Here is a 20,463-nt window from a genome sequence, read left to right on the forward strand (position 1 = left end):
AGCTCAGATCCCCTCTGTCTCTACCATTCTGTGGCTCTGTCCCTCCTCTGGGCAGACGGTACAGCTTATGAAGGCGTCCATAGGGGGCTCAAAGCCAAGTTCTAGAGGGGGAGCCCCACTCGGCATGACGGCTAAGCCCCCTCTCGGGCTGCAGTCCCGGACCCTGAAGGCCGCTCTGGGCCCCGCCCCCCCCCATCTGCTGCCATTCACATGGGCAGGACCCTCTCTGGCCGCAGCCCCCACCGCTAGAGGCCGGTTCCAAGCCGACTCGGGGTGGGGAATCTCCCCGTTCCTTCAGGGCAGAACTGAACTTTCTTCCCGCCCCTCCACCCCGCCCCCTCCACCCGCTGGCCACGGCTGCCGAGGCCACTTTCAGTTTCATTTCTCGGTCTTCTAGGGCTAGAAAGTTTCACATCCCACCAGCAGCATGGAGGAGGACCTCCGGCTCTGCACCAATTGGTAAGTTAGTCTCCTGTCGCTGTCCCGGGTCCAGCCGCCCGCCGGAGGAGAAAGTTGGGGGGCAGCCTCCCCTCTCTCCCATTTGGGTGAGATCCTGGCCAGGGCCCCCCCAGGAGAGCAGGAGGAGAAGGGCGGAGGGCTGGGGCGGCGGCAGACCAGGCAGAGCCCCCAACGTTGAGGCAGCCCTCTTTCTCTGAGCCCCCTGAAAGGGGGCTGGAAGGCTCAGGCTGGGGGAGGGGGCAGCAGGTGTAAAAGGGACTGCAGGAAGGGCGTGGGTGCGGGAGGCCACTTCTTTGGGGCTGATCTAGCTTTTACCAGCCCCTCCCCCTAACAGTCCGGTCCTGGGGAGAGGTGGGAGAAGGGGGAGAGTGCTCACACAACTGGTGGAGGAGGGAGTGCAATCAAGGGCCCTCGTGCTCCCCACCCACCAGAACACCCTGTGGGGACCTCCTCGAGACACCCTATCCTTCTGTGGAAAGATGCGGGAAGGAGGCAGGGAGAAGAACGGGGTGAAGACAACAGTGGGGAGCCTGCTCTTTTGAGTGGGAAGATGGGGATTCTGGAGCCGGGGAAGAGGAAAGGTGGCTTGGAGACCACGGTGGGAGGGGAGGCAGAGAGCACAGGAAAGAGGCAAGGCCCTGAGGGCACTCCCCTCATTGTGGCTCGGAGTGGGGGCGCTCGGGCCACCGGGACCCACTCAGTCGGAGGAGAGCTCGAGGGCTCGGCTGGGGGCCCCATTGTTAGCCGGGTCCAGGGGGAGGGGGTCGGCCCAAGTTTGGTCTGCTCCACCTTAGGGTCACTCATGGCCTAGCGAGTCATCTCAGTCATCAGCACCTGGGATGTCTCTCCTGGCACCTCGCTGCCTTCTCCTAAGGGAAGGAGACCCTCCCGATGAGCCTTCGTCATCCATGGGGGCTACAGGACCAGGAGCCGAGCAGTTGAGGACGAAAGCAGCTCCTCCTCCCAGAATGGCGGCAGCATCATTGGTCCTTGGAGAGAGATCAGCAGAGGAAGAGAGGTCCCAGATGGGCTGGGGGCTAGGCCCGATGCCAGAGTCTTGTCAGGGTAGCCAGGGGTCTGTACGGGCAGGAAACGCCAGGAGGAATCCTCCTGCACTCCCCCATGGACCTGCTTCCTAGCCCAGCCTCTGCAGGCTCGGGTTTGAGTGCCTGAAGTCAACCTGCCTTTCTCCCATTCAGTGAAAGAAAAGTGCCCTCTACCTACTTCCTCCTCCACGAGGCTCACTGCCTGAGATTTCGGGCCATCTGCCCAGAATGCAAGGAGGTCATCCTGAAGGAGGAGATGAAGGACCATCAAGAGAATGGGCACAAGCAGGTACGGAAGATGGCTCCAGGAGAGCAGGATCTATTATGAGCTCTGTCCACATCCCTGTAAAAGATTGAGTGACTGACTGAGGGAGTGAGGGAGAGGGAGTGAATGAGTGAGGAAATGAATGAATAAATGAGTGAGTGAATGAATGAGTAAATGAATAAATGAGTAAATGAGTGAGCAAATGAATGTGTGAAGTAATGAGTGAATGAATGAATAAGTGAGTGAATGAATGAAGAAGTAAATGAATGAATTAATGAATAAGTAAATTAATGATTGTGTCAATGAATGAATAAATGAGTGAATGAAGGAGTAAATTAATGAGTGAAGGAAGGAAGGCGTGAGGGAATTTAAGAAAACATGTACGAAGAGCTAGCCATCTTTGAGCCCTGCAGGGATGTCACAGCAGCGACAGTGCTAAGGGAGCACCCCGGTGGGACACACACAGAGGCGAGGGAGGAACAGGTGTGCTTGTTGGGGGGCCTGGGGCTGCATAGTGGGGAGTAATGAGAAGTTAGGTGGCCCTGTCTCCAGAATTAAATAGTAACACCAGTTTGCTCACTGAACTTCGAGCAAGGATGGGGACAGGGACACCGGATGCCTGTGTTGCAGCACTAATGACCCTGGGAGATAGCTGGACCAGAAGGACAGCCTCGTCCGACCTGGGGTTGGCCAGATAGAGTGCGAGAGCTATGTCCTTGGGAGGTCCAACCCTGAGTGAATTAACTCCCCGGGGCCTGGGAGCAAGGCAGGTGCTGCCTCGATTTCCCATTCCCCGGATGGAGCCGAGCACTTCTCCAACCCTTTCTGCAGCTCTTTGCTCTTCAGAAAGCCCCTGGTGCCCTTGTCCCATCGACCCACGACTCCCCCAGAGTGCTTCCCCTGCTCCCTGACCCCATCTTCTCTCCCACCTTCAGACCCAGTGCAGTCTGTGTCTACAAAGCATGCAGAAGTACCTTCTGGAAGCTCATGAGGTAAGAACTCTTTATCCTGGGGAAAACAGGGGAGGAGCAATGGGGAGTCCTGCCCTTCCCTTCTCGGTGATTGGGCCAGCAGCTGGGCCCTTGGGCCCTGCATGGGAGTGGGTCCCTGCCTGCCTGGCACACAGCAGTGGCTGACCAAGCCCTGGCTTCCCAGGAGGCCTTGGGAGACGGCCAAGCATTTCCTTCTTCCCCTCAGGCTGAATGCCCGGAGCGCCCCATCGAATGTGAATTCTGTGGACGGGCTGTGCCGCTGAGTGGCCTGGAAGAGCACGAGTCCAGCTGCAGGGGCTGGTCAGTGCCTTCTCTCAGCCGCAAGCAGCCTGACCCGTCTGCACCGCTGGCCAGTCTGGAAGGCCCCTGCGCAAACAAGCCCAGAAAAGGTGGGTGGACCAGGGAAGGGCTCACCCCATTTACTTAACCCTAGCTCTGGGTCTCAGTTTTCCAGTTTGTGAAAGGGGAGGTCCCATAGATGCCCTCCATGACCTCATCCAGCACCTCCCCTGTTGTGGAAGTCTGGGAATGTGCTCCCTTGGAGTCCCTCTCCTGGTCAGGTCCCCAAGTCATCTTGTTGCAAGAGCAACAGCACTCTGATGGTACAATGAATGAGTGAGTGAATGAATGAATGAGTAAATGAATGAGTGAGTAAGTGAATGAATGAATTAGTAAATTAATGAGTGAGTGAGTGAATGAATGAATGAATGAGTAAATGAATAAATGAGCAAATTAATGAGTGAATGAATGAGTAAATTAATGAGTGATGAATGTATGAGTAAATTAATGAGTGAATAAATGAATGAATGAGTAAATTAATGAGTGATGAATGAATGAATGAGTAAATTAATGAGTGATGAATGAGTAAATTAATGAGTGATAAATGAATGAGTAAATTAATGAGTGAGTGAGTAAATTAATGAGTAAGTGAATGAATGTATGAGTAAATTAATGAGTGAGTAAATGAATGAGTAAAGGAATGAATGAGTAAATTAATGAGTGAGTGAGTGAATGAATAAATGAGGGAATGAATAAATGAGTGAATGAAAGAGTAAATAAATGAGTTAAATTAATAGGAGAGTTCCAGCTTTGGCCCTTCTTCAGACCCTTGTTGTGCCAGGGCTGGTCCTGGCTTCTGCTCAGCCAGGTTCCTAGCACCTCATGGATGGTGGTCCTGGTGCTGCTGCAGCCCCAAGGAGCCCCCCTTACATACCCCAAACAGCTCAGGCCAGAACGGAGTTCAAAAGAACGTTCTTATTCCCTCTGTTTCGTCATGCCCATGTTAGAAAGAGCAGTGGCAGGAGTGTGACAGATCCCCAGGGGAATGCCCATGACAAGGGTCCTCCCTGCCCCTTGGGCCCACTTTGGGCTGCAGGAAGGTGTCCGGGAGGCAGGGGACAGGTGCCCTCTGGCCTCAGCTCACGATGGCTTGGACTTCCTAGCAGTGTTGGGAAGTGGGGGCCTCAGACATTGAGATCTGGTGACTTGCCCCAGGGGACCGGGGGTGCAGCACTCTGCTGCTCTTGTAGCAGCCAAATAGAATGGGAAAGATTTAGTGTTTGGAATTGTTTATGCTTTTCAAAGCTCCCAGCCAGAAAACTAGCTGCCTAGAGTGCAAGCGAGAAGTCTCAGAGGCAGAGCTTCCCCAACACCAGGTGAGTGGGGGGAGCAGGGGGCACATCGGGATAAGGCAGTGCAGGGGCTCCTGTGCTCTACTGGCGGGGGGTGGCTCTGGGTGCAAATAAGATATTGGGGATGCTCTAGAATACTGGTGGGGGGGAGAGGAAGATCTGAATTCCAATGTTGCTTTGATACTTACTGGGCAAGTCCCTTAACCTCTGTCTACCTCTGTTTCCTTATCTGTAAAATTGGAATAATAATTACCTGTGCAATATTGCTGCAAGGAACAGGTGAGATATTTATAAAGCATTTTGTAAACTTAAGGTGTTCTATAAATGCATGCTGCTAGGACTCTGCTCAGGGCTGCTGATATTGTGACTGGGCTTGGTCCAAAGCAATGGAGGGGCTCAGGCTTGTTCCGGTCCTGGCGCCAGGCCCGTGAAGCCAGTTTCTGGGACAAGGGTAGAAAATCCTGACCTCACTCCCAGCCTCCAGAAGAGCCTCAGCCTCTACCTTCCCCATGTGGCCCCTTCTTGGGCTCCTAAGGGGATAGAGAGGAGACAGATTCCCTCCATGAGGGAGCTTAAGCCTAGGCTTGTGGAGGGGAAACAGACTAGACCTTCCTCTCCCTCCTCCTCCTCCTCTGGGCCCGTGGGGGGCAGGATTCTTGGGTCCAAGTCTAGCCGAATTCTTACCTCAGCCAAGTTGCGTGATCTCCATTAGGCACAAACCGTCCATTACCAGTTTGCTGTGCGCCAGGCAGGCACTGTGCTAAGTGCTGGGGCTACAAAGAAGGACAAAAAACCCAGGCCAAAGGAAAACCAGCTGGGAAGTGGAGACGACAAATGAAAAATAAGCTGAAACCTTGGAGGGGGTGATGAAATGCAGGGGGACTGAAATGAGATGGAGGAGGGGGGCTCAGGGACTACCGGAGAGGGGCAAGCTTCGGGGTTAATGAGAGAGATGCTGGGGACCATGGCGAGGTCCAGAGGGGCGAGGACTCCTGGCCTGGGAAAGGAAGTTTCAAGTCCCTCGAAGGGATCTCACCAAGTGGTTCTGTGATGGCCCTTAGGGCAGGGGGCTCCTGAGAAAAGAAGGGCAAGGATTCTGTAGCCCCATCCCCAGCCAGGGTCAGGCAGTGTAGTCCTTGGTGAAGCTCGTCATCCAGAAGCCTGTTCTCCCTCCCTTTCTGCCTGCCTGCCTTTTACCCTTCTTCTCTCCCTCCCTCTCATCTTCCTCCTTCTTCTGGTCAGGTCCCCAAGTCATCTTGTTGCAAGAGCAACAGCACTCTGATGGTACAATGAATGAGTGAGTGAATGAATGAATGAGTAAATGAATGAGTGAGTAAGTGAATGAATGAATTAGTAAATTAATGAGTGAGTGAGTGAATGAATGAATGAATGAGTAAATGAATAAATGAGCAAATTAATGAGTGAATGAATGAGTAAATTAATGAGTGATGAATGTATGAGTAAATTAATGAGTGAATAAATGAATGAATGAGTAAATTAATGAGTGATGAATGAATGAATGAGTAAATTAATGAGTGATGAATGAGTAAATTAATGAGTGATAAATGAATGAGTAAATTAATGAGTGAGTGAGTAAATTAATGAGTAAGTGAATGAATGTATGAGTAAATTAATGAGTGAGTAAATGAATGAGTAAAGGAATGAATGAGTAAATTAATGAGTGAGTGAGTGAATGAATAAATGAGGGAATGAATAAATGAGTGAATGAAAGAGTAAATAAATGAGTTAAATTAATAGGAGAGTTCCAGCTTTGGCCCTTCTTCAGACCCTTGTTGTGCCAGGGCTGGTCCTGGCTTCTGCTCAGCCAGGTTCCTAGCACCTCATGGATGGTGGTCCTGGTGCTGCTGCAGCCCCAAGGAGCCCCCCTTACATACCCCAAACAGCTCAGGCCAGAACGGAGTTCAAAAGAACGTTCTTATTCCCTCTGTTTCGTCATGCCCATGTTAGAAAGAGCAGTGGCAGGAGTGTGACAGATCCCCAGGGGAATGCCCATGACAAGGGTCCTCCCTGCCCCTTGGGCCCACTTTGGGCTGCAGGAAGGTGTCCGGGAGGCAGGGGACAGGTGCCCTCTGGCCTCAGCTCACGATGGCTTGGACTTCCTAGCAGTGTTGGGAAGTGGGGGCCTCAGACATTGAGATCTGGTGACTTGCCCCAGGGGACCGGGGGTGCAGCACTCTGCTGCTCTTGTAGCAGCCAAATAGAATGGGAAAGATTTAGTGTTTGGAATTGTTTATGCTTTTCAAAGCTCCCAGCCAGAAAACTAGCTGCCTAGAGTGCAAGCGAGAAGTCTCAGAGGCAGAGCTTCCCCAACACCAGGTGAGTGGGGGGAGCAGGGGGCACATCGGGATAAGGCAGTGCAGGGGCTCCTGTGCTCTACTGGCGGGGGGTGGCTCTGGGTGCAAATAAGATATTGGGGATGCTCTAGAATACTGGTGGGGGGGAGAGGAAGATCTGAATTCCAATGTTGCTTTGATACTTACTGGGCAAGTCCCTTAACCTCTGTCTACCTCTGTTTCCTTATCTGTAAAATTGGAATAATAATTACCTGTGCAATATTGCTGCAAGGAACAGGTGAGATATTTATAAAGCATTTTGTAAACTTAAGGTGTTCTATAAATGCATGCTGCTAGGACTCTGCTCAGGGCTGCTGATATTGTGACTGGGCTTGGTCCAAAGCAATGGAGGGGCTCAGGCTTGTTCCGGTCCTGGCGCCAGGCCCGTGAAGCCAGTTTCTGGGACAAGGGTAGAAAATCCTGACCTCACTCCCAGCCTCCAGAAGAGCCTCAGCCTCTACCTTCCCCATGTGGCCCCTTCTTGGGCTCCTAAGGGGATAGAGAGGAGACAGATTCCCTCCATGAGGGAGCTTAAGCCTAGGCTTGTGGAGGGGAAACAGACTAGACCTTCCTCTCCCTCCTCCTCCTCCTCTGGGCCCGTGGGGGGCAGGATTCTTGGGTCCAAGTCTAGCCAAATTCTTACCTCAGCCAAGTTGCGTGATCTCCATTAGGCACAAACCGTCCATTACCAGTTTGCTGTGCGCCAGGCAGGCACTGTGCTAAGTGCTGGGGCTACAAAGAAGGACAAAAAACCCAGGCCAAAGGAAAACCAGCTGGGAAGTGGAGACGACAAATGAAAAATAAGCTGAAACCTTGGAGGGGGTGATGAAATGCAGGGGGACTGAAATGAGATGGAGGAGGGGGGCTCAGGGACTACCGGAGAGGGGCAAGCTTCGGGGTTAATGAGAGAGATGCTGGGGACCATGGCGAGGTCCAGAGGGGCGAGGACTCCTGGCCTGGGAAAGGAAGTTTCAAGTCCCTCGAAGGGATCTCACCAAGTGGTTCTGTGATGGCCCTTAGGGCAGGGGGCTCCTGAGAAAAGAAGGGCAAGGATTCTGTAGCCCCATCCCCAGCCAGGGTCAGGCAGTGTAGTCCTTGGTGAAGCTCGTCATCCAGAAGCCTGTTCTCCCTCCCTTTCTGCCTGCCTGCCTTTTACCCTTCTTCTCTCCCTCCCTCTCATCTTCCTCCTTCTTCTGTCCCTTCCTCCCCCTCACCTCTAATCGCTGATTTCTTTCCTCCCTCTCATCCTCCCTTTTCTCTCCTTCCCTCCCGCTCATCCTCTATTTCTCCCTGCTTTCTTCCCTCCCTCTCTCCTGTCCTTTCCCACCTTCTTTCCTCCCTCTGTCCTTCCATCCCTCCCTTTCCCTCACTCCTCCCATTCATGGATGTCCCTTCCTTTCCCAGCTCATTGGGGTGATTCCCGGCAGTCTATATACCAGGCAGGCAGGCTGGCCGCCCACTCCCACGTCTGCCTGGACTGTAGCCGTGAGCTGCCGCTTCTCCTTGCCCCCACACAGGCCGAATGCCGCCAGTTCATGGAGCTGAGGGGATCCTTTAATGCCTTCTTGCTGAAGAAGCCAGAGCAGCCTTCTTCAGTCCCGGAGGTTCTAGATCCAGCTCAGTCGTCTATGGGAGAGAGGGTCGTCCGTCCAAAGAAGAAAGAAACTCACAAGGACCAAACAGCTCTAAGCTCCAGGGCCGCCCGGATCAAGAAGGAAGAGTATGATGTTCTGGAAAGCTGCTCCCTTTGCCACATCCTGCTTCCCCTACCTGTACTGAAGCAGCATGAGGTAGGCCCTGAAGCTCCCAGGCAGTGCTCCTTCCCCCAGGAGAGGAGCCCCTCCCCAGCAGAGGATCTCCTCCCCAGGAGAGCAGCCCCTCCCCAGCAGAGGATCCCCTCCCCAGGATAGCAGCCCCTCCCCAGCAGACACAGGGACTTTTGGAGTGAGGTGCTTATAGGCAAGGAAAGGGAAATCACCCCTAATTTTTATGAATAAAGAGAAAGGCCAAGAATAGAAGCAAACACCCCCCGCTCCCCACCAAGGACTAGGCAAGGACCAACAAGAGATGGAGATACCCATCCTGGTAGGCTTCCTGGAGGAAGTGACATTTGTACAGGGTGAGGTAAGGGGGCAGACAGGGGACAGAGAGCAGGGTCCCTGCTGGGGGCTGGGCTGGATAGCCTGGACTAGAAGAATGATGCAGGATCATAGGTTTAAACCAGAAGAGGAAGCTGGGCCAACCAAGAAGAAGGGGAACAGCTTGTCCATAATTATTCAAGTCATAGAGGCAGGACCCTGGAGCCCCATCCCCGCTTTGTGACTGCATCTTCCACAGTGAAGGAGACTGATAGGATGGGGGGAGAATAGGTGGGTTGAGAGGAAAGACACTCCACACCTCAGCAACCTTAAGTGGGCTGCTGAGGATCTTGGTCATACCATGCCCCCTTGATTTTTGGAGCTCCCTTGGGATGACCACTGCACCCCTGGCTCTCTGGATCTGCTACCTATCTCAATCCTTTCCCTTAGGAGAAGTGCCAACTTTTGGCTTCTCAGCAATGGAAGATTCTGAAATAGAGGATTCCTGAAGGATCTGGAAAACCCCAGCCCTGGAGGGAGGAGGTGCTCTGAAGATCCCCATCATTTTCTCTTTGTCTACCTGCCTTTCTGGCCCTTGTCCTGTATTTTCCATTGGACTTTTGTTTTTGAGAGAAAAGCCCTCGAACATAACTGGTGATACCATAAGCAAATTAAGAAAGCATAGAATATTTTATCTGACAGATTTATGGATTAGGGGAGAATTCAGATCTAAAGAAGATATTGAGAACATTACAAAATGTAAAATAGATTGTTTTGATTATGTAAAATTTTAAAGTTTTTGCACAAACAAAATCAATGCAACCCAACTCATAAGGAGAGCAGAAAACTGGGAGGAAATTTTTGCAACAAGTGTCTGTGATAAAGGCCTCATTTCTCAAATATATAGAAAAGAAAATGAAGTCATTTCTCCATTGACAAATGATCAAAGGATACAAACAGGCAGTTTTCAGACAAAGGAACCGAAACTATCTATAGTCATATGAAAAAAACAACTACTGATCCTCAAGAAATGCACATTAAAACAGCTCTGAATCATCAATCACATCACATCAGCTCGCACCAATCAGATTAGCTCATATGACAAAAAAAAAGAAAAGAAAAGAAAAGAAAAGTGAGATGTTGGAAGGGATGGGGGAAACTGGGACTCGTGCACGATTAGTGGAGTTGTGAATTTATCCAACCATTCTGGAGAACAACTTGGAACTAAGCCCAAAGGGTCATAAAACCAAGCATTCCCTGTGACCAGCAATGCTGTGTGCTGGCAAAGACATCCCCCCAAAGAGAGGAAAGGACCTTTAACACAAAAATAACCGTAGCACTCATTTTTCGTGGTGGCTAAGATTCGGAAATCAAAGAGATGCTCATCAACTGGGCAGTGGCTAACCAGGTGCGGTATATGATTGTAATGGAACGTTTCGGTGCTATTAAAAATGACAAGCGAGATATTTTCAGGAAAATATGCAAAGACTTAGGACCACGGACACATGCAAAGGGAAATGAACAAAACCGGGAAATGAATAGAACCCGGGAAATGGTGAACTTTTCCTGTACCAGCCTGATGGAGGACTCTGAATGACTTAGCTGTTCTCAGCACTACAATGGTCAAGGACAAGCCCAAGGCCTAATGATGAGCACACTATGTGCCTCTAGAGAAGAACCGAGCTCCATCCAAGGCACAGCAAAATGTACTATGTTTCCTTTCATTTTTTTCTTCTTGTAAAACATGGAACATGTCTCATATGCAATAAAGGGGAACTATTTCCCAGAATTGCGCATGTGTGCCCTATATCTGAGTGCTTAGCATTTCGGGGAGGAGGGGTGGCTAGAATTCGGAACTCAACGTTTCCAATAAAAATGCTAAAAATGAAAGAGAGCAAGCGGGGCAGGAATTTGAATTTTCACTAACTTGTTCTGGCCAGAGGACGGTCCTCAGAACGGCTCCGGGGAGGACAGGAACTCCTCGTTCCTTCCCCTCCCCACTCTTGGAAGTCCAAGCACCAGAAAGTTCTTGCACTAAGGCCCTGGGAGTCCGCCTCCCACAGAAAGCAGATTTATTTATCCCCGAAGAAGGCAACACACTAACAACTTCTCAGTTAAGCTGAACCAGGATGGAGCGCATGGCTCCTGCGGGGGCAGCCTCCGGGACTCGGCCGCCACCGTCCAGAACTAGGGGCCTGGGCGCTGCCCCCTCCCTCCACTTGTAGCTTCCCAGGGACTGCTGATAGCGGAGCCTCGGGGCACGAGGCAGTGCCCGGGTTGGGGGCGGGGGGCGGTGTCGGCCGGCTCGGGAGAGCTTTAGCTTTTCCAGTGCGTGCTAGTCCTGAGAGACCCCCCCCCCCAGTGAAGCGCCACCACATGGCCGGAGCAGCCTGCACAAGTCTCGGGGAGAGGGATGTCCTGTCTCCCCCTCAGCATGGCAAGCATGAAGCCCTCGGTGCTGGGGGGCAGAGCTCCACCGGCCCAGAACCAGGGGAGTGAACGCCAGACCCAGTTGGCTAAGCGCCTTTAAGCTAAGCACCCCTCGTCTGGTCTCCCATCGGCCCTCTCGCCCTCTCTCAGAGACTCCGAACGAAGGAGGCGGCAGCGAGGCTTTAGTCCCGAGCAGCAGACGCTTTCCGGGAGTGTCTCGCTCTCCCGGGGCCACAGAACTCCCCGGAAACACCGCGGCCCTGAGTCTTGCCCAGATCCCGCCCCGCAGGCGTCCGGGCAGACCGAGCTGCCTCCCCGGAGCCGCGGCCGGGACTTCCGGAAGAAGGAGGGCGGCTGGCAGGGGAAGGCCCCGGGCGCCCCCGGCAGTCCCAGAGGGAGGAGGCTCTGCCTCGGCGGCAAGTTTGCATTCTCCGGAGCGGCCAGGGGGGCCGGGAGTCGGCAGCCCTTCCCTCCTCCGCTACCCTGGGACTTGGGCGCCAGAGGGGCAGCGCCTGCCCTCCTCGCGGGCCTGGCAGCGTCATAAAGGCGCCCCCTTCACCCCAGTTGGTCGTGGGCGACTTCCCGGCCAGCCAGCTGCTGCTTGCGTGCCCACGGGGCCCCGGGCGCACTTGACCAAGCACAGGCGGCGGCGCCGGCCCCCGACGGACTAGGGCCTCGCACGGGAGGGGGCGGGCGCGCTCCAGCCTGCGGCGGTGGCGGCAGCCGGACCCCGAGCGCAGCGGGTGGGTGGCGGCGGCCCAGGGGACGGGACGGGCTGGACCGGGGTCACGGCCCCCGGGACGGGACGGGCTGGAAGGGGGTCACGGCCCCGAGGACGGGATGGGCCCTAGCCTGCGTCCCAGAGCGCTACGCCACGCGCCACTTCAGGCGCAAGAGTCCCATTCCCCAGACCCTGGAAAAGCCGGCCCGTGCCCGCAGCGCCGCGACCCAGGGAGTGCCCTTGAGGCCACGAGCACCCGGCCGTCCCTGGGACCGAGCTCCCGGCCTGGCCGCCGTCCGAGGCCGCGCCGGCCCACGCCGCCCTCCCAACCTTGGCACTCGGCGTGGGACCGGAGGACATAAGGAAGGGCCTCGGCCGGGGGCCGCGAGGGGCCGCTCCTCCGCAGCTCCCCCGCGTCTTCCCGCTTCTCCTCCTCCTCCTCCTCCCTCTTCCCCTTTTCTCCTCTCCTCCCTTTCCCAGCCGCGAGCTCCTTCCTCTGATTGGAGAGGAAACTCCTGGGTCTGGCCCATGTCTCTTTATTTTATTTTATTTTATTTTATTTTATTTTATTTTGAGGCTGGGGTTAAGTGACTTGCCCAGGGTCACACAGCTAGGAAGCTTTAAGTATCTGAAGCCACATTTGAACTCCTGACTTCAGGGCTGGTTCTCTATCCACTGCGCCACCTGGCTGCCCCTCAAAATACCTTACAAAGCAAGATGGAAATTTCCCACCAACTCGCCTCTCCCCCATGCAGGGTCGCAGGCAAATCAGGGGTGACTCTTCTGTCCCAGGACTTTGTTCAGTACTCTCCTTGTCTCTTTCTCTCTCTGTCTCTGGGTAGCTCTCTCTGTATCTCTCTTCTCTCCTATCTCTCTGTCTCTGTGTCTGTCTAGTTGTCTGTCTTGTGTCTCTGTCTGTGTGTCTCCCTGTCTCTGACTGTCTCTGTCTGTCTTTTCATTCCTATCTATTTCTCTTTCTGTGGGCTTGTGTGTGTCTCTCTGTCTCTCTTCTCTCCTCTCTTCTTTGTCTCTGTGTGTCTCCGTGTGTGTCTCTCTCCCTCTGGCTCTGTCTCTGTCTTCTCTCCTCTCTGTCTCTGCCTCTGTGTATCTCTCTCTGAATCTGTCACTCTCTTCTCCCCTTTCCTGTCTCTGTGTCTCTCTGTGTCTCTGTCTCTGTGTCTTTGTCTCTGTGTGTCACTTAGTCTTTCTTTCCATCTCTGTGTCTGTGTATGTCTCTATCTCTGTGTTTCTGTTTCCATGCGTCTCTCAGTCTTTCTGTCTCTGTCCATCTCTGTGTTTTTTATTGTCTCTGTCACAATCTTTCAGTCTTTCTGTCTGTCCATCGTCCATCTCCATGTCTCTGCCTGCCCCACCCCCATCTCTCTCTCTCTCTCTCTCTCTCTCTCTCTCTCTCTCTCTCTCTCTCTCTCTCTCTCTCTCTCTCTCTCTCTCTCTCTCTGTCTGTCTCTCTCTGTCTCTCTCTCTCTCATACACACACACACACACACACACACACACACACACACACACACACACACACAGTGAAGGACCAATTCCTGGGGAGATCTCAGCCGTGAGAGAGGGCTCAGTCACAGAGTCTCAGACTAAGACTAAGAAGGGATCTGGTCGGCCATCCCAGTGTTGGAGAAGGGAGACCCCCTCTGTTGGAAGACAATCTGTGCAGTGTTTTCCCTGTTGTTCAGACTCTCCTCCATAGGCGGTGGAATGGAGGCCCCACAGAGGAAGCCCCACTTGACCCTGGAGGGTGGGCTTGGACTTGGATTGGGGAGATGTGAGAAAAGGGGGTCCGGGAGACTATCCCAGAGGAGAGGGGAAGGCAGGAAGAAGAATGCAAGGCAAAGGGCTCAATTCCATGTGTGCGGTGCCACTGGCCATCCGGCTGTTCCTTGAACAAGATCCGCCATCTCCAACTCGAGGATTTTTCTGTGACGTGCCCCCTGCGATCCTCCCTCATACCCACTTCCTTTCTTCCTTGACTTCAAATCCCAGAAAAAAAAAAAAAACATTTCTGCAGGAAGGAAGCCTTTCTTTCTGCCCCTCCAATGTTCACATCTTCCTCCTCTTATCGCCCCTTTTTCTTGTATATAGTTTGTCTATTCCATATTTGTCTGCTAGTAGCCTCCCATGAACTCCTCGAAGGCAGGGGCTGTCTTTTGCTTCTTTTTGTATCTCCAGCACTTAGTACAGTACCCAGAACATAGTAGGTGTTTAATAAATGCTTATTGACTAACTGATTGAATAAATGACAGTCAGGAACAACTATGCTTGTGGGCAGGCAGGTAAATACACAGAAAGAGAAGCAGACAGACTGACTCAGGGGAAGGGAGGCAGATGCAAATGGATGCACAGACTCACGCAGGCAAACAGGCAGCTGGCAATGTGGCAGGCAGCCGGCCAGATGGCCTTGCAGACTGGGTGTCAAAGGGGGCAGCATGGCAGCTCGCCAGGCACAGGAAGGTGGGCAGAGAGGGGATCAGCAGGGACCTCTGCTGAGGATGAGTGCAGAGAATGTGCTTGGAAATTATTTAAAAAGGCAAGAGGACAGATGGACGGGAGGACAGACAAACAGGTAGACAGATAGATGGGCGGACAGACAGATGGACAAGAAGCCAAGCAGATGCTCAGACAGACAAGCAGAGAGACCGGCAGCTACAGGGACAGACAGATAGGAAGGCAAGCTGACAGACGGACGGATGGATAGATGGACAGACTGTTGGACAGATGGACAGACTGACAGACAAAAAGCCAGACAGATGCTCAGACAGACAAGCAGAGAGACCGGCAGACAGACAGAAAGACACATGATGAGACATTCAAGAAAACATACAGACAGATGAGCAAACAGATAGGCAAGGGGTACAGATGGACAGACAGGCAAGCAGACGGAGAGACGGGGCAGACTGGTACCTAGACAAGCAGCCAAATAGAAAAACAAGCTGACGGATGAGCAGACAAGTAGACAGACTTGGGGACAGATGGATAGAAAGACAATAAGCCCGATAGTAACAGCAGAGAGACACAGAGACAAAAAAGAACCAAGTGCAACCATTTGTCTCCAAATAGAAGGAAGGAGGGGGGGGGGTAGAAGGGAGAGGGAAAGGGAAAAGGGAGGGAGGGAGGAAGAGTAGGAAATAGACTGGGGACAGAGACAGACAGACAGAGATAGAGGGGAAGGCAGAGGAAGAGGGAGGAAGGGAGAATGGGATGGGGAGAGAGACAGTGGGGGGAGAAGGAGGGAGAGAGAGGGAGAATGGGAGACACAGAGGGACAAAGGAGAGAGGTAGGTGGGGAAGGGGGGTAGGAAGGGGAGGGGGAGAGGGAAAGGAAGAGACAGAAGCCCAAGCAGATGAGGAGAGCAGCAGCACAGACAGGCAGGCAGGTAGATGCTCGGGGAGAGGGATAATGTGCAAGCACTCTCAGCTAGGCAGTGGGATGGCCCGACGGCCGGAGGACAGAGGCAGGGCACAGACGGACGGGCAGGCGCACATACGGATGGACTGACAGACAGACGGGGGGGGGGGGCGGACGGACAGACGGACAGACGGGCAGGCGCACGGACCGACAGGCCCGGAGGCGGCCCGACGAAGCAGCAGGACGGCCGGCAGCCAGACGCGAGAAAGTCTTCCCCCTCGCTTCCCCCCAGGAACCAAGTGAGTCCTTGTCCCCTCTTGGCGCCCTGCCGCCACCACCGGCTCCCTGGAACACCCCGCCGGATTTCCCTATGGATGAAGAGAGCGACCTGGTCCAGTGCCACGAGCAGAGCTGCTGGGCCAGCCTGCCCGACGTGTGCTTGCGCCGGGTGTTCTGGTGGCTAGGAGACAGGGACAGGTCCCGGGCCGCGCTCGTGTGCAGGAAGTGGAACCAAACGATGTACTCCGCCGACCTGTGGCGCTGCCGGACCATCACCTTCAGCGGGAGACCGTCGCGGTCCCACGCGTCCGAGTTCGAGTCGGCGCTCTGGTACGTGAAGAAGTTCGGCCGGTACTTGGAGCACCTGGAGATCAAGTTCCTGAACCCGTACAACGCCGTGCTGACCAAGAAGTTCCAGGTGACCATGCGGGGCCTGCTGTCGTGCCTGGGCAAGAGCAACAACCGCCTCAAGTCTCTGTCCATTCAGCACCTGGAGCTCGACCGGCTGGTGTGGAGGAGCAGCATCCGCACGTCCTTCATCAAGAGCCTGAGCTTCTTCCTCAAGAAGGTGAGCAAGCACCTGGACTACCTGAACCTGAAGGGGGCGCGGCTGGCCGTGGAGCAGGGCTGCCACGTGCTCAGCTCCCTGAGCCACCTGCGCAGCGAGAGCTTCGCCTCCGAGCTCAACCTGGAGGACTACTTCAGCCACCACCTGGCCGTGTACAGCAGCCCCCAGTTCAACCAGACCATGTCGATGTTCCGCAGCCTGGTGGTCCTGACCCTCAACTACAACTGCATCTCCGACGAGCTGCTCGAGACCCTGGGCGAGAACAACGCCAGCTCCCTCTGGACCATCAACATCAAGTGCCACATCCACGACCCCCACGGCCAGGTGATCTGGGGCATGTCGTGGGCCAAGCTGGCCAAGCACGCGGCCAACCTCAAGGTCAACTTCTTCTTTGAACGGGTCATGAAGCACGAGCGTCTGACCCGCATCCTTCTGCAGGAGATTCCCGTCCGAAGCGTCAGCCTCCGAAGCTGCTACTTCAGCGATCCCGACTGGTCCATGCGGCCGACCCTCACTGACCTGCTGCCCACGTACCGCCACACGCTTCAGGTGGGTCCCGAGGGGGGGGAGGAGGGGAGAGCCGAGGAGGAGGACCAGGCGGTGACGGGGGAGGGGGAGCGCGAAGGGGAGTGGGAAGGGGGGCGAGGAGAGCCGAGGAGGACCAGGGGGTGACGGGGGAGGGGGAGCGCGAAGGGGAGTGGGAAGGGGGGGCGAGGAGAGCCGAGGAGGACCAGGGGGTGACGGGGGAGGGGGAGCGCGAAGGGGAGTGGGAAGGGGGGGCGAGGAGAGCCGAGGAGGACCAGGGGGTGACGGGGGAGGGGGAGCGCGAAGGGTGATGGGGGGTGGGAAGGTGGAGGAGGAGAGCCGAGGAGGACCAGGGGGTGACGGGGGAGGGGAAGGAGAACCGGGGACCAGGGTTGGGAAGAGGGCTAGTAGGGATGGAGGGAGCCGGGGAAGGGTTGTTCTTATGGGTTGTTCTATTTTTAATAATGGGGGGGAAACACTGGAGTGTTTGTAAGGGAGAAGGGGAGGAGCCGTAGACAGGGAGAGATTAAAGATGAGAGGAGGGGAAGGAGAGAGAGAGAAAAAAAAACAGACTGAGAGATAGATGAAAGAAGGGAGGGAGGGAAGGGAGACAAGAGAGACACAGAGAGATGAAAGAAAGAGGAAGCAGCAAAAAGATGAGAGAAGAGAGGGAGAGAAGGAAGACAGAGATAGGGAGATGAAAGAAGGGAGAAAGAGAGAGACAGAGAGGAACTGGGAGAGACAGGACGAGAGAAAGATGAGAAAAGAGAGGGAGACAGAGGAGAGAGACAGAGAGGAAGAGAATCTGCTAAAAGAAAATAAGCTGGAATGGGGCTAAGGATGCATTGGAAAGGGAGGGGCTCGTCTTGGCTCCAAGAGTCACCTGGGTGGGGAAAGATCTGAGTTTCTTTGAGATGAGAAAAAAGATCAAAGGAAGCTTTCAGAGCCGGCCTCGATGTGTGTGTGTGAGTAAAGTTCTCAACTGAGGGGCGGGAGAAGGAGAAGCTACGGAGGTGTGAGAAGAGGTCTGCACACAGATGCTTGTTTCCCGGGAGAGAAACTGAGAGGGAGGCGCGGGGTGTTCGGTTCGCCGAAGTGCAGGCCCAGCTGGGGTTCGATACCATAAATGTGCAGGCAACCGGATGGAGAAGGTTCCACGGTTTTCCCTAGTTCTATTAAGCAGCGTCTGAAGTGGGGAGAAAAGGAGCTTGGGGTCTAAGGAGTCATAACGGGAGGGGATGCGAGGGCCAGAGACTCCAGGACAGAGAATAGCCGGGCACTGAGCTGGTTCACCAACAGATCAAGAGTGGGCAGGGCACAGTGCACAGAGGCTGATGGTTTGGGACACAATGGAGGTCATGATGAGAACAAAGAAGGGGGGGCTGGGAGCACAGGGAAAGACAAAGATGAAAGATTATACTGAGGTCTAGAAATGTCCACGTTCAAGAAGAAGGAAACAGAGCCTTTGTGGGGTTGCCCTGGTCAAGGTCATGGCCATCTCTAAGTGTGGCTGAGGCTGACGCACTACTTTGTGGAGAGGAGTAGAGGGCTGAGAGTTCATTACAACCACATAAACTAGGAAACGAGGGGACTTAGGGAGTATCAATGTCTGTTCCAGCCTCCTGGCAGAGGACAGAAATTAAGAAGGAGAGAAAGGGAGTCAGGTGCTAAACTCTGTGTCCCCAGGGTCCGGAGGTAAAGGGCAGCCAGGAGCTGGGGAGGGCTGGTCGGGGCCCCTTGTGTGAGATGTCCCAGTTGCTCCTTTAGCACTGAGTCTGGTGCCAGCTTCGCTCCTTCCTCCCCACATCAGCTTTAGTTCTCCCCAAGGTGTGCCCGGGAACATCCTCCATTGTCTTTAGCTCGGGACTCTTCCTAGTGATGTCCTTGCAGACAGGTGGGGATGGTGTCCCTGCCCATTGCCTCTGGGGGCCTCTGCCTGAGTCTCTCCTCCTGCAGTCTCAAATGGTCCTGAGGGGTGGCAGAGAACTTCCAGCCCTTCCCCTTCTTTCACATGAACCCTGCTTTTTTTCCCTCTCTGGTCCTTTCCCAGAAATTAACTTTTGAATTCAACAACAACCACGAGTCCTTGGATGAGGAGCTTCTCCACCTCATCTTGTCCTGTGAGAAGTTGTTTTACTTCAAAATCTGGGCTTTCCTGGATGTCAAGTTTGTGGAGAGAATCCTGCAGAGTCAGGAAGAGGGCAAGTGCATGCTTCGCACACTCAAGGTACCCTGTCTCCCCGGGGCCCCCGCCTGCCCACCCAAGGCTCCATATCCCACAATGCCCACTACCTTGGTCAGTCCACAGAGGCCTGCCCCTCCCCCACTGCAGTGGCTGCCCAGAGGATGGACGGATAATTGGAGACGTGGAGAGCGAAGGAAAGAAGCTGGGCCCGAGTCCCACTGCTTCCTCTCAGTAGCTGGCTGCCTTTGCAGCGGCTCCTGTCCCTCCACACTTCCTGATTTCCTTCCTTGGCACCGTGAGGGGAGGGGACTGAGTCGGGTGCCCAGATATCCACTCAGTCTCCCGACAGCCTGGGGGAGGGTTATGTCACTGATGATCGGAGCCCACAGTCACTGCGTGCGTGGGGTGGGGTGGGACTTTCTGTGTCGATCCAGGTGAGAATTTATACAAACAGATATGAGACAAATGAGGAGGACAGAATGTTGCGGGACATTTATCGAAAGTACAGAGACCTGATCGACACAGAGTTTAACTATTTTGTCATCGCCTATCCCATGATGTGAGGAGCACACCCCGGAGGAGAGCACCCTCGCTGCTCTTGGGGCTCCTGAGCCCATCCTCCACAGAGTTGTCCCTGGAGCCTTCCTCAGGGACCTGGCTCCCTCTGCAGCCAGAGCAGAATCCTGAGGATTTGGGGCCAGGCGCTCTCCCAGCCTCCCAAGTCCTTTTAAATGCTGTCTTTACAACTGCCTCGGGCTGCTGGTTCCTCTGCTTGTCCCTTCTGTTTTGTCGTGCTTTCTCTTCACTAACTCACTCAGGCTCCCCCAGGCGCTCACCCACTTGGCCTCCCTTGGACTGACTCCAGATCGCTTCCCAACATTTTGGCAATGAATTATCCTTAGGCCCAACTTCCCAGTTTCCCAGCAAGCCCTTTGTCCTCTCCCAAGAGCTCCTCCTGGAAAAAGACATCTTGGAATGGGAAAAGCCAATCCTCTGTCCTAGAAGGACCAAGAGGCACAAATAACAGGCGGAAAGATCTGACCTCGATGCCAAAAAGCTCTTCCTCACGATTGCAGTAATCATTTACAGAGAACAGGCTTCCCTGTGTGGGAGTTGGGGGCTCTGTACAGGGCCGGGTGGTAGGGAGGGGCTTCTGGTCCAGGTCTGCCCAGTTGGGCAGAATGTCCCCTTAGGGCTCGGCCAGCTCAGAGGCCTCTCTGCTCAGAGCCTCCATCTCCTGAAGAATAGAGGAAGTCCTGGATTCCTTTAGATGGTCTCTGTCCTGCGTTCATCGGTAGGTCAGCACTACCCATTGGAAAGCCCTGCCTCCTCCTGTCTCCTCCCCCTCCCCCTCCTCCCCTTCCTCCATTGCTTTCCATCCCCTTGACCTGTGTGCTGAAGCCTGCGGGCTGCCCTTAGAGCTTAGCCCAGGATCCCGTTTGGCTCCTGTTGGACGATGGATAGGCTGAGCCTTCTGGCGTGGGAGTGGCAGGAGGCTTCAGGCTACTGGGCGAGTGATGTGGAAGTGGGCTTGGCAGCACAAGCCAAGAGGCTGTTT

At 54.4% G+C, this 20,463-nt stretch overlaps 2 protein-coding genes across 3 annotated transcripts; both read left to right on the forward strand.

Annotated features, from left to right (window-relative positions):
- Window positions 1–355: 355 nt before the first annotated feature.
- On the forward strand, window positions 356–10,153 carry XAF1 (XIAP associated factor 1). Its single transcript, XM_074297732.1, has 7 exons — window positions 356–459; window positions 1,659–1,794; window positions 2,706–2,762; window positions 2,968–3,151; window positions 6,660–6,730; window positions 8,265–8,537; window positions 9,276–10,153. Exons 1-7 carry the CDS (start codon window positions 428–430, stop codon window positions 9,321–9,323), a joined length of 801 nt encoding a protein of 266 aa, XP_074153833.1. The 5' UTR covers window positions 356–427; the 3' UTR covers window positions 9,324–10,153.
- Window positions 10,154–11,851: 1,698 nt separating this feature from the next.
- On the forward strand, window positions 11,852–19,670 carry FBXO39 (F-box protein 39). 2 transcript variants are annotated; one of them, XM_074297725.1, is made up of 5 exons: window positions 11,887–11,998; window positions 15,641–16,519; window positions 16,634–16,744; window positions 18,771–18,947; window positions 19,340–19,670. In XM_074297725.1, the coding sequence occupies exons 2-5, from the start codon at window positions 15,719–15,721 to the stop codon at window positions 19,466–19,468; spliced, it is 1,218 nt and encodes a 405-aa protein (XP_074153826.1). In that variant the 5' UTR covers window positions 11,887–11,998; window positions 15,641–15,718; the 3' UTR covers window positions 19,469–19,670. The 2 variants fall into 2 exon arrangements, with proteins under 2 accessions (XP_074153825.1, XP_074153826.1); XM_074297724.1 differs by having other exon boundaries at window positions 11,852–11,998; window positions 15,641–16,744.
- The last annotated feature ends 793 nt before the right edge of the window (window positions 19,671–20,463 follow it).

Source organism: Sminthopsis crassicaudata, chromosome 3 (assembly GCF_048593235.1).
Source record: "Sminthopsis crassicaudata isolate SCR6 chromosome 3, ASM4859323v1, whole genome shotgun sequence".
NCBI classification, from domain to species: Eukaryota; Metazoa; Chordata; class Mammalia; order Dasyuromorphia; family Dasyuridae; genus Sminthopsis; species Sminthopsis crassicaudata.